Genomic DNA, 13856 nt, shown 5'->3' on the forward strand with positions numbered 1-13856 from the left:
CCATGTGGGGCTCACAGTCTTAACCCCCATTTTACAGATGAGATAACTGAGGCACAGAGAAGTGATATGACTTGCCCAAGGTCACACACCTTCTGACGCTCAGGCCCGTGCTCTCTCCACTAGACCGTGCTTCACGCTTCATTCCTTTAAGGCCAGTCAACTAACGAGGCCTCTGACTCGTCCCCCTTGTCATCGGCCTCTTCCTCACCCCCTTCCTCCTGCCTGTAAATTCCTCCCCCTTCATATCAGGCAAACCACAGCTTTCCCCAGCTTCAAGGCCCTTCGGACCTCACACATCCTCCAGGAAGCCTTCCATGATTGATCTCTCATCTTCCTCCCACCCCAACTGCCATTTTATCACTTGCGTGTCACCTAAGCTCTTTGGAATGCTTCCCTTCCACCTCCGCAGAATTTCTGTTCCTATCTTTAAACTTCACCGCTTCCCTCTACAAGTAATTTATTTTAGTTTCTGCCTCCCTGCACCGGATTACAAAATCCTGAGAGAGCATGTCTAGGAAGCAGCATGGCTAAGTGGAAAGAGCCCAGGCTTGGGAGTCAGAGGTCATGGGTTTGAATTCCAGCTCTGCCACTTGTCAGCTGTGTGACTCTGGGCAAGTCACCTCACTTCTCTGTGTCTCAGTTACCTCATCTGTAAAATAGGGATTAAGACTGTGATTAAGTCTCATGTGGGACAATCTGATGACCCTGTATCTACCCTAGCGTTTAGAACAGTGCTCTGCACACAGTAAGTGTTTAACAAACACCAACATTATTAGGTCTTCTGAGTTCTCCCAAATGTTTAATATAGTGTTCTGCACAGAGTAAGCATTAAGTAAATACCACTGATTGATACAAATGATAGACACACAATTAACCAACTTGGAAGCAGCATGACCTAGTGGAAAGGACACGGGTTTGGGAAACAGATGACCTGGGTTCTAATTCTGGCTCTGTCAACTATCTGTTGTGTGACCTCGGACGAGCCACTAACTTCTCCATGCCTCAGTTTCCTCATCTCTAAAATGGGGGGGTTCAATATCTACTTTCCCTCCTACTTAGACTGTGAGCCCCATGTGGGACGAGGACTGTGTCCAACACGATTAAAGTGTATCTACCTCAGCACTTAGAACAGTTCTTAGCACAATAGTAAGCACTTTAAAAATATCATTAACCACCCACCCAATTAAATAGATAAAGAATAAATAGAAATATGCACTTACATGAGCGCTAAGGTGATTGATGGGTTGACAGGAAGAAGAGGGTAGGGGATTGAGAGGGACCGCTCTTTGGAGGAGTGGTTTTTAAGGAAGACTGTAAAGTCAGGGAGGAATACCATCTGCCACTTTTGAAAAGAGAGGGAATTCCATGCTGAGGGAAAGGCCTGAGCCTGGGGAAAGAGGTGGGGGAGAGACACGAGGGATGTGGAGTTAAAACATTTGCAACTCGGGGTAGAGTTGGAGAAGAGAGCAGGTGGGTAAGAGGGAAAACCTCAAGTCACCCCTTCTGTCACTTCCATTTTGGAGCAGTATGGTCTGGTGGAAAGAGCACAAATCCGGGAATCAGAAGATCTGGATTCTAATCCTCCTCTGATGCTTGCCTGCTGGGTGACCTTGGGCAAGTTACTTAATTTCTCTGTGCCCCAGTTTCCTCATATGTGAAATGGAGATCCAGTACATGTTCTCCGTCCTACTTAGACTGTTAGCCTCATGTGGGACGGGGTTTGCGTACGAGTTGATTATCTTTAATCTATCCCAACACTTCATTCATTCACTCATATTTATTGATACTTAATACAGTGCTTGGCACTCAACAAATTCCACAATGATGAATATTATCTGTAAAAATGAGGATAAGATATCTGTTCTCCCTCCCCCCTTAGACTGTGAGCCTCATGTGGGACAGGGACTGTACCCAGTCCGATTATATCATATCTAGTCCTGCACTTAATACAGCTTTAAGGAAATACAATCATCTCATGAGGAAAAATGTACGCGATGGTCGGCTTCAAGTACCAAGGATGTACGTGTTATCGTTCGCCCTGCAGAACATTTCTGTTCAGGTTTCCCTGGTCCCTCTGTCCTTAGCTCTGTCCTCGTGGTTTTGACGGCCAGCCAGGTGGGAATTCAGAAAATCTGCTGGTGCCTGTCAACACCATATCACCGCCCCCACCCACCATAACCACCCACCTTCCACCACCGCGTGACCTTTTCACATGTCCATAAAACACATTTGCAAGCCCTACCCACCTAGCGATTAGATGAATACACCGTGTACTCTCAGCCTAGGAAATCATCATCTTCAACCCCAGAAATGACTCGTGCTTTCTCGCCCAAGCACCTGCCACGGGTAGAGTTTCCTTCTTGGGATATGCACATGAACATCCATTCAATAAGAAAACTCCCCAGGAGAGCAGAAAGCTCTCTTTTATTGGCATTCAGCATCACTCTTTCCACCTCCGCTTTCTCTGCCTGTCTCCCTATCTCACAAATCAGCCTCCAAGCGGAACAGGAATTACAATCCTTTTTCAGTAATACCTTTTCAGTTATAGTTTTCAGCACAATGTGGATGAGCCAAACAATCGAAGCAGATCCTCACGTCTCTGTGATTCAACCCTGTGCTTCCATAGTTACTGGAAAAAATGACGAAATACCCACCCTAATAAATGGGAAAAATTGCTTGCTTTTTCTCCTGAATGAGAATGACACGGGCTATGCCGATGACTTCCCTTGCTGGGAAGAATACCAAGTGATTGAGAAACGCAAGATTTTCTATTAAGCATGTGAATCGTGATGTCGCACAAATAACCATGTATCACTAAATAAATCAAAATAATCAAATCCTATTTTTTTAACCTTGAAAAACACAATCCAGACCTGCATAGATACACAATTCACTCCAATGTCTCATGCTTTACAAATCATGCTGTGTCAATGAAATGTGACTAACCCTGATTTCTTCTAAGGGCTGATTATCTTTCTCTCTCTCCCCACTCCTTTTCTCTTTCCCTCTCATTCCTCTTCATTTCTCACTCTCCTTTTTTTCCCTCTCCATTCATTTACTCTCTTTATTCTGCCCATCTTCCTCCTCAATCTTCTCTTCCATTTCTCCTCCCCTCCCTGCTCCTTTCTAGTGTACGCCAGTGGATACTGTGAAGAGAACAATTGTCTTTTCCTCCGATTTCTGAAGATTTGGGACTAAACTGAAACTTGGAACCCATTTGATCATTCATCCTTCTTTCTCCAGTTGCCTGGGCAGAGGAAGAAGTAAAGGCCATTTTCCAGAAGCCCCAGGACTTTCAGTGTGGGTTGAGTTGGCCAGATGACTGAATAAGGCCCCAAGGTGAAAGTTTAGGAGGATTCTCAGCCCAGTGGAGCTGTGATTTGATCTCCTCTGTCTGATCCTGATAATGAAAGGCAGTTAGAGGAGCCTTATTGAAAGTACAGCTCCCCGAGAAGGCCTCCCCGGACTAAACCTCCATTTCCTCTACTCCCTCTCCCTTCTGCAATGCCGCAGACTTGGACTTGTAGCCTTTATTCACCCCACCCTCAGGCCCACAGCCCTTATGTGCATATCCATAATTTATTTCTTTATACTAATGTCTTTCTCCCGCTCTAGACTGTAAGGTCTTCATGGGCAAGGAACGTATCTACCAACTGTACACTGTACTTTCCCAAGTGCTTAATATAGTGTTTTGCACACATTTAGCACTGAATATGGTTATGATACTACATCTGGGCCACACTTGTGGTAATGTGTCCCATGAGGCTTAAAATATATGCCAGGCACTTCCATTTAGCACCTCGTACTTTACGCTGCATTTTCAGAGCAAAGATCCCCTGCAAACACAGAACATGGTATTTCTTATCAATTAGTCAATCGTATTTATTGAACACTTACTATGTGCAGAGCACTGTACTAGTGCTTGGGAGAGTAAAACACAACAGAGTTAGGAGACACATTCCCTGCCACCAAATATCCTTCAATATTATTAAATATCTCAGCTAAGGACAGCATTTATCCAACTCCTCTCAGGTGCAAAGCCCTGGGTTGGACTTTGGGAACCTACAAGTGTCCCAGTCCTTGAAGAGCTTCCAAACAAATGGACAGGGACTGATTAGGTCCTTTCACCCTCTTTTCTTTCTCGAACCCACTATAATAATAATGACGGTATTTGTTAAGCGCTATGTGCAAAGCACTGTTCTAAGTGCTGGGGTGGTACAAGGTGATCAAGTTGTCCCACGTGGAGCTCACAATCTTAATCCCCATTTTACAGATGAGGGAACTGAGACACAGAGAAGTTAAGTGACTTGCCCAAAGTCACAAAGCTGACCAGCAGCAGAGCCGTGATTAGAACCCATGACCTCTGACTCCCAAGCCCGTGTTCTTTCCACTGAACCATGCTTCTTCTCCAATGTGACTATAATGACTATAACACAGTTATATATGTGTTATATAACACATGTATATATATATATATATATATATATATATATATATATATATATATAACACTATAATGACTGTGCAGAACTAGGTGTGGGCAGGGAATGTATCTGCTTCTTGTTTTACTGTAATAATAATAATAACAGCTGTGGTATTTGTTAAGCGCTCACTATGTGCCAGGCATTGTACTAAGTGGATACAAATTGGGTTGGACTCATTCATTCAATCATATTTACTGAATGCTTACTTTGTGCCAAGCACTGTACTAAGTGCTTGGAAAGTACAATTCAGCAATAAAGAGAGACAAGCCCTGCCCTCACCGGGCTTACAGGTTAGAATGGGGGAGACAGATGTCAAAGCAAGTAAATGTGCATCAATAATAAATAGAATATATACATATATACATACGTGCTGTGGGGCAGGGAGGGGGGAAGAGCATCGGGAGTGAGTCGAGGTGCTGCGGAAGGGAGGGGGAGGTGAAGAATGGGGGGCTTACTTTGGGAAGGCCTCTTGGAGGAGGTGAGCCTTTAGTAGGGCTCTGAAGGGGGGAAGATTGATTGTTTGGCAGATTTGAGGAGCGAGGGAGTTTCAGACTAGAGATGGGTTTCAGGCGAGACAGGTGAAATAGAGGCCCGGTGAGGAGGTTAGCGGCACCAGAGGAGCGGAGTGTGTGGGTTGGTCTGGAGAAGGAAAGAAGGGAGGTGAGGTAGGAGGGGGCAAGGGGATGGACAGCTTGGAAGCCAAGAGTGAGGAGTTTTTGCATGATTTGAAGGTTGATAGGCAACCACTGGAGATTTTTGAGGAGGGGAGTTACATGCCCAGAGCATTTCTGTAGAAAGATGATCTGGGTAGCAGAGTGAAGTAGGGACTGAAGTGGGGAGACTGAAGTGAATAGACTGTCTTAATCCCCATTTTACAGACGTGGTAACTGAGACTCAGAGAAGTGAAGTGACTTGCCTAAGGTCATACAGCAGACAAGTGGTGGAGTCGGGAGTAGAACCCATGACCTTCTGACTCCCAGGCCCGTGCTCCATCCACCGTGCCATGTACTCTCCCAAGAATTTAGTACAATGCTCTGCACACAATAAGCATTCAATAAATATGATTGAATGAATGATTGACTCACTTCCAAATAAGTTTCAAAGTTGATTTGGGGTTAAGGAATATTCAGTGTAGCTCTACTTGGTATTAGTAGTATTCCTGAGTAAGGAATACTCAGGGCAGCTGAGAAGTAGAGGAGGATTAGGATGGAGTAGAGGTCACCGGATTTGTCAAGGAGTTCACTGGTGATCTTTGAGAGGGCAGAGAGAATACACGATTCAGTTTTCTTAAAAGGAGTGTTTCATTTTTTGAAAGGCATTTGTTAAGTACTTACTATATGCCAGGCACTGTACTAAGCATTGGGTAGATACAAGACAATCAGGTTGGACATAGTCCCTGTTCCATATGAGGCTCACAATCTGAATCCCCATTTTACAGAAGAGGTTACTGAGGCCCAGAGAAGTTAAGTGACTTGCCCAAGGTCACACAGCAGAGTCAGAATTAGAACCCAGGTCGTTTGACTCCCAGACCCATTCATTCATACATTCGTTCAATCGTATTCATTGAGCATTTACTGTGTGCAGAGGACCGTACTAGGCACAATATAGCAATAAATGGACACATTCCCTGACCACAACGAGCTCACAGTCTAGGGGGAAAGTCAGACATTAGGATAGAGCATGGGCTTGGGAGTCAGAAGGACCTGTGTTCTAATCCTGGCTCTGCCACTTGTCTGCTGTGTGGCCTTGGGCAAGCCACTTTACTTCTCTGTGCCTCAGTTACCACAACTGTAAAATGGGGATCAAGGCCGTGAGCCCCACGTGGGGCAGGGGATGTGTCCAACCGGAAGCGGAGTGACTTAGTGGGAAGAGTACGGGCTTGGGAGTCAGAAGTCATGGGTTCTAATCCTGGCTCTGCCACTTGTCAGCTTTGTGACTTTGGGCAAGTCACTTAACGTCCCTGGGCCTCAGTTTCCTCATCTGTAAAATGGGGATTAAGACTATGAGCCCCACGTGGGACAACCTGATTACCTTGTTTCTACCCCAGTACATAGAACAGTGTTTGACATATAGTAAGTGCTTAATAATAATAATGATGATAGTATTTGTTGTGATAAGTGCAGTGGGGCTGGGAGGAGGGATGAATAAAGGGAGCAAGTCAGAGTGACACAGAAGGGAGTGGCAGAAGAGGAAAGAAGAGCTTCTCAGGGAAGGCCCTTTGGAGGAGGCTTTGAAGCTTTTGAATCGGGCGAGAGTAATCGTTGGATTTGAGGAGGGACGGCATCCCAGGCCAGAGGCAGGGCATGGGCGAGGGGTCGGCTGTGAGATAGATGAGGTTGAGGCACAGCGAGAAGGTTGGCATTAGAGAAACAAAGTGTGCCGGCTGGGTTGTAGTAGGAGAGAAGCGAGGGGAGGTAGGAGGGGGCAAGGTGATTGAATACTTTAAGTCCAATGATGAGGAATTTTTGTTCGATGCAGAGGTGGATGGATGGATGGATGAGTGGGGAAACATGTCCTGAATGTTTCTGTAGAAAAATGATCTGGGCAGCAGAGCGCAGTATGGACCGGAGTGAGGAGAGACAGAAGTCCGGGAGGTCAGCAAGGAGACCTAAACAGTAATCGAGACGGGATAGGATAAGCGATTGGATTAATGGGGTAAGAGTTTGGATGGAGAGGAAAGGGTGGATTTTAGCGATGTCGTGAAGGTAGAAACAGCAGGATTTAGTGATGGACTGATTATGTGAGTTGAATGAGAGAAAGGGATCAAGGATGCAGCCAAGGATATGGGCTTTTGAAACGGGAAGGTTGGTGGTGTCATCTACAGTGATGGGAAAGATGGGGGAGGTCAGGGTTTGGGAGGGAAGATAAGGAATTCTGTTTTGGACAGGTTAGGTGACGGGAAGGCATCCAAGTAGAGATGTCTTGAAGGAAGAAAGAAATGTGTAACTCCAGAGAAGAAGAGAGATCAAGCTGGAGATGTAGCATTTGGGTATCATCTGCATAGAGGTACTAGTTGAAGCCACGAGAGCGAGTGAGTTCTCCAAAGGAGTGTAGATGGAGAATAGAAGGGGACCCAGAACTGTACCTTGAGGGACCCTCACAGTTAGGGTGTAGGAGGCAGCAGAGGAGCCCGCAAAAGAGACTGAGAATAAACAGGCAGAGATAGGAGGAGAACCAGGAGAGGACAGTGGCAGTGAAGCCGAGGTTGGATATTTCCAGGAGAAGGGGGTGATCGACAGTGTCTAAGGCAGCTGAGAAGTAGAGGAGGATTAGGATGGAGTAGAGGTCACTGGATTTGTCAAGGAGTTCACTGGTGATCTTTGAGAGGGCAGTTTCCGTGGAGTGAAGGGGACGGAAGTCAGATTGGAAGTTTCCCACTCGTCCGTGCTGCTTTTCTCATTTGGTGGACTTCAGTTCTAATTTCTCTTGCTTGCATGCTTTTATGCTTGAAAGATTTCAGGGTTGTACCACAGCAGACTAGAGATTTTTTAAAAATTGAGGATTTCTTACTCATCCATAAAAAATCTAAAATCTTCTTTCAGCATATGCTGCAGTTTCACTCTTCCCTCACACCAAATCTTTTGTCAAGGCTATTAATTGATTTCAAGCTCACCTGATTTAGATTTCACCAACTTACCCTTCCTTCTACGATAGGCAAAATGCCCAGAAGGCAGGTGTCAGGCGGAGGGAAAATGAGAAAAATGATGACGATGGAAAGGAGAAATGAAGTAAGAGGATGATTAGGAAAAGGGAAAATAAAATAAAATAAGAAGGAGGAGGATGAAGAGGAAGGAGGGAAAGAGGGAGAAGAGAAAGAAGGGAGGAGGAAAGGAGGAAAAAGAGAAGCAGCAAGGCCTAGTGGATAGAACTCTTGCCTAGGAGTCAGAAGGACTTGGGTTTTAATCCCAGCTCCACTACTTGTCTGCTGTGTGACCTTAAGTAAGAGACTTAACTTCTCTAGGTCTCAGCTACCACAACTGTAAGATGGGGATTAAGACTGTGAGCCCCATGTAGGATGGGGACTGTGTCCAACCTGATAGGATTGTATTTATCTCCAGTGCTAACAGAGTGCCTCTCACAAAGTATACACTTTAAAGATATCATAAAAAATGGGGGAAAAGGGAGATGGGGAGGGGGAAAAGCAGAAGGGGGGAATGAGAAGAAATGAGAGAGGAGGGAGAAGAAAGCGGGAAGGGGCGGAGGGGGAGTTCTAACCACTGCACTGAATTCAACTCTCTCATTTCCCTGTCCCTCTGCTGTTGTCATACCATTAACCTCCAACCCTGGATCCCTTCCACCTTTGTGCTTCCTCTGCTCCTGTCCATGAGTTGCAGACAGAAATCCAGTCACCGCTAAACCTTGTCCATCTCAATCTCATCTTCCCCTGTTTAATTCTGCCCTCTCCTCCATCTGGCAACAATATTTCTCCATCCTCATTGACCCCCATATCCACTGTCCACACCAGTTGTTTCACATCCTTAACTCCCTCTTCAAATCCCCTCTCCTCCCACCTCCCCCATCTCTTGCCCCTAATGACCTGGAAATTTATTTCAGCGATAAAATTGAAACCATCACATTCGTTCCCCCTAAACTTTCCCCTGTTTCAAACTCCTCTTGCCACCTTTTTAATGCTCCCATCCTGCCCAGCAGAATCTCAAAAAGAGCTCTCCTGCCTGTTTTTAAGATGGTATTTACTAAGCATATGCTACCTGCCAAGCACTCTACTAAGTGCTGAGATTGACCGAAGACAACGGGTCAGACTCGTAGTCTAAGAAGGAGAGTTAACAGGTATTGAATCCCCATTTTACAGCTGAGGAAATGGAGGCATAGAGCAGCTAAGTAACTTGCCTGAAGTCACACAGCAGGTAAGTGTCAGAGATGAGGTTAGAACCCCGGTCCTCTGACTCCCAGACCCGTGATCTTTCCTCTAGACCAAACTGACTCCTTTGAAAGTCTACCCCTTCCACCTGAACGCCTAACCCTTCCCATTTTATTAAAAGATTTGCCCTCTCCCTTCCTCACCATCAACTGCTCGTTTCCCTTTTCTACCACTTTAAAACATGCCCATTATTCCCTATCCTTAAACATCTCCCCTTGATTCCACAGCTCCCTCCAGTTATCATCCTATCTCCTACCCGCCATTCCTCTACAAACTCCTTAATAAATAATAATAATTGTGGTATTCCTTAAGCACTTACTATGTGCCAAGCACTGTTCTAAGCACTGAGGTAGATTCAAGATAATCAGGCTGGACACAGTTATTTTGTGAAAGGTATCATTGTTCTTGCCCCATACGATCTCTTAACGTTTTTATAGTTTCACTGTTCCTGGTGTGTCTGTCTCCTGTTCTTTCCCCCAGGTTTTTTTAATAGAATTTGAGCTCCTTGAGTGACAGACTCTGTCTAATTCCCACTTGTGCTTTCTTTCACAGCACTTGGTACAGTTCTCTGTATGCCATAACAGCTTAATAAATGCTACTACTTGGCTTAGACTACTTTAGGGCCATGACCAAGGACAACATTTTTTGGAGCTGAGCATCCTTGCTCCTCCCATCTCTGAACACCTCCAGCAGGCGGCAGGAGCAGATTGCCCTGGAACAGATTGGTGGGAAACTTTATGGATCTGAAAAACTTCTGAATCTATTTGCCAGAGTAGGTTACTTAAATCGGACCCCCCCCAAATCGTCTCTGCTCATATGGCGACTAGAAGCTGGAGACTGGAAGCTCGTTATGGGAAGGGAATATCTCTTTTGCATTGTACTCTCCCAAGAGCTTAGTAGAGTGCTCAGCACACAGCAAGTGCTCAATAAATATCACTGACTGATTGAGGCAGAAAGTTCAACATATGCAGTGCTTAGGTACCCCCCAAATGAGCTGAGGCAGCAGGTAAAGATCCCTCATCTTTACCTACAGAGCAGGATTCAGAGTGAAAGGCCGATTAAGAATGGCTCTCCCGACACTCTCCTCCACTCTGATCCCTGCTTCCTCTCCAGATTGTGTTAAGATTTCCACCCCCGAATGGGGCAGCTGGGAAATCCCTCCAAATTAGGACTTCCCTCTAACCAGATCGGGACAAATGGTCACCCTAGGGAGAGAAAACAGTGACATTTTCATAATGACTCAAGATCTGCTGAGGTTAGAACTAAAATCAATAAAGCCCACCAAAGCGAAGTTCCCATTCCAGGAGAAGGTCTCTGCAGTTGATAATTGTGGTATTTGTTAAGTGCTTACTATGTGCTTAAGTGCTTACTATGTGCCAGGCACTGTTCTAAGTGCTAGGGTGGACACTAGTAAATCAGGTTGGACATGGTCCCTGTCCCACATGGGGCTCAGAGCCTAAATGTCAGTTTAAATATTGAAAAAAAGACCCAGTGGGGCAAAAAACGGGAGAGCCCTGGCAAGGAATGGACCAGAAAACAGCAAATTAGAAAAGAAAATGGAACAGTCAGTACTGCTGAAAAATCATCGAAAATGGAAGCAGGAGTGCTTTGAAATGAATATAGATAGATTCCGTGTAATTACAGGGAGACTAGAGACAGGTTCCGCATTTCTACATCTCCCGGGTAATTGCTGGGAAGTTAGTAAGGAATTTAAAGCCAAAGCAAAGGGAGGCTATTAAAATATTATTTCCTGCCGCTCTGTAGCACTCCAGAAGAGAACAAACATACCTATTACTTGCATGGCTGGTTCCACGTCTGTCGTAGCGTTTTCCAACATTGACAGCAGCTTGGCTGATACCTGACGCACCGATTCAATGTTGCTAAACAAGCCATCCACGTCAAACCTATCAATCTGACAAAACACAAACACTCAGCACCAGCTGATGGGAGGAGAGGCACTGGCACGTGTTTTCTCATTAAATGCCAGGAGCATTTTACACGCCTTCCTTGCACCTCTTCAGCAGTCGCTTCCGGAAACGTTCTCACTGGCGATTTCGAGGGGACACGTATAGTATCTCAATTAACACAATCGGGCCGGTGTCTTTGCTACCTGTCTTTGACTTAATTTGGGATTCGTTGTCCTCTCCCAAGCACTTAGAACAGTGCTCTGCAGACCGTAAGTGCTCATTAAGTACGACTGAAAGAACGAATATGCCTAGAGCAAGCCAATGCTTGAACCAATTCAGACCTGCAGAATCCAGGATGACAAGGGATTGGGAATTCTACACATGTTTTGGTGGCTGAAGTTTTGGTGCTGGAAATGAGTCCAGGGCTGGCTGATAATCAGGGATATCTATTTTAGTAAGATATCAGTCAACTGTATTTACTGACCTTTTTACTGTGCAGAGCACTGTACTAAGCCCATGGGAGAGAAATGAAATGTGTCTGCTAGCTAAAGAAACTTTCATCTGCATCTTTCTAGTCCACCTCTCAGAATCCCCTTCCCTCCTCCACCTTAAAAACAAAACCAGCGAATAAGAATAAAAAATAGGCCAGACCAGAGCATTGCTTTACTAACTTGCTGTTCACCCAGAGAAAAATAACTAGTAATCTAAATGAAACCCATGCTCTTTACTGTTCACACCTGGCCCAAATCATTAGCTTGCTCTGGATGAGGAGCTATTTTGCAAAGCGGTCCTTGAACCAGAGATGTTCTTTCTGAGCTGACTCAGGCCTACTGTCATCACAAATTAGTGTAGTGACTTTTTTTCTCAGGTTTTAAGAAGGCAGTATATATGGAAGAAGATCTGAAAAAAGAAACAGTCCTTGGAGAACATTTTGTTTTGCATAACCTTGGTGTTAGCTGTCTGTTACACATAAACATAACACAAATATTAAACCTGGTGCCCAAAGTTTTGGGCAACAGAAAAAACAGAAAAAGTATGTGTATTTAGAAACAATCACTATAACGTACTGTGCTTACAGATTTACATGCTCTATTATAAACGGCTTTACTCATCCACCTATCCATTTTTGCATTCTTTTCTTCATCCTACCTGTAATTTATTTTACATCCATCTTCCATAGTAGATTGTAAACTCCTTGAAGGCAGGAAATGTGTTTTCTGACACTTCTGAATAGTGCTAGCACAGTGCTTTGCATTTAGTAGGTACTCATTGATCAGTAGGTACTATGATGGATTTATTGCAATCAAGATTACTACTGTGGTAAACAGAATATTGTACTGGGGATGACGAGTTGGTATCTGAGGCATTCATTTAGCAGGGGTAGAAAACTGTTTCTTAGCTTAGTAGGCCCTGAAAAAATATGATTGAATAATATAAAAGGGGAAATGTTTTGCAAATGGGACAAATGATGGCAAGTGCAGTGAAATTGCATTTTCTGGGAAACCAGGGGGAAAGGAGGGGTCAAATTCATATGAGCTCTCCTAGACGGCAAGCTTTTAAGAGCTTAATAAAACCCGTATTCCAGTCAACACGTTCTAGGCCAATCCTTTTTAACTTTTCTCATGCGGAAGGAGATAACCCTGCGGGAAGAGATATTATATATTAGATTTGATTCAGCCATTTTTAGTAAAGTAATATGTAATGATAATTATGGTACTTGTTAAGTCCTCATTACGTTCTAAGCATTGGGCTAGTACACTGCTCTGCACACAGTAAGCGCTCAATAAATACGAATGAATGAATACAAGTTAACCAGGTTGGACACAGCCCCTGTTCCAAATGGGGATCACAGTCTAAGTAGGAGGGAGTAGGACTGAATTTCCATTTTACAGATGAGGTACCTGAAGCACAGAGAAGCTAGGTGGCTTGCCCAAGGTCACCCAGCAGACAGGGTGGTGGAGTGGTGGAGCCAGGATTAAAACACAGGTCCTCTGACTCCCAGGCCCATGCTCTTTCTTCTAGGCCATGCTGCTTCTCTGTTCTGCCATCCTCTCTATTGACCCCAAACTCTAAAACACGGTTCGCCTTCCTCCCCAAAGTGAATAAAGGTACTAGAGTTGAAATCTCTGCAGGCATCTAAGCACAGAGCTACTCTGTGGGCTCTTACTTCCGATTCAGATTGATCCAAGTCAAAACATTACAAAGCTCCAGTCTCTCAACTATGTTTTTGAGGAAGCAGCTTCTCCTTGAAATGGCAATCCCTTAACCGAGAGGGGATTTAAGAGGGAAGAAAGAGTGACCTAACTGGTGAGTTAGATTTAACTGTCATGGACAATAATGTTGCTTTTCACAGGTGGAGATGGGAGTAGAATTCAGTGCCTGGCAAGGTAATAATAATGTTGGTATTTGTTAAGCGCTTACTATGTGCAGAGTACTGTTCTAAGCGCTGGGGTAGATACAGGGTAATCGGGTTGTCTCACGTGAGGCTCACAGTTAATCTCCATTTTACAAATGAGGTGACTGAGGCACAGAGAAGTTAAGTGACTTGCCCAAAGTCACACAGCTGACAAGTGGCAGAGCCGGGAT

General features: G+C 44.7%; 1 protein-coding gene across 2 annotated transcripts in view; it reads right to left on the reverse strand.

Annotated features, from left to right (window-relative positions):
* Window positions 1–13856, reverse strand: part of ARHGEF38 (Rho guanine nucleotide exchange factor 38) — a 119474-nt gene that overhangs the window by 56693 nt on the left and 48925 nt on the right. For both annotated transcript variants that reach the window (XM_029076343.2, XM_029076342.2), the window contains one exon: window positions 11152–11275. In XM_029076343.2, the coding sequence (XP_028932176.1) occupies window positions 11152–11275 (124 nt within the window). The remainder of the gene's footprint in view (window positions 1–11151; window positions 11276–13856) is intronic.

This window comes from Ornithorhynchus anatinus, chromosome 12 (genome assembly GCF_004115215.2).
Source record: "Ornithorhynchus anatinus isolate Pmale09 chromosome 12, mOrnAna1.pri.v4, whole genome shotgun sequence".
Classification (NCBI taxonomy): domain Eukaryota; kingdom Metazoa; phylum Chordata; class Mammalia; order Monotremata; family Ornithorhynchidae; genus Ornithorhynchus; species Ornithorhynchus anatinus.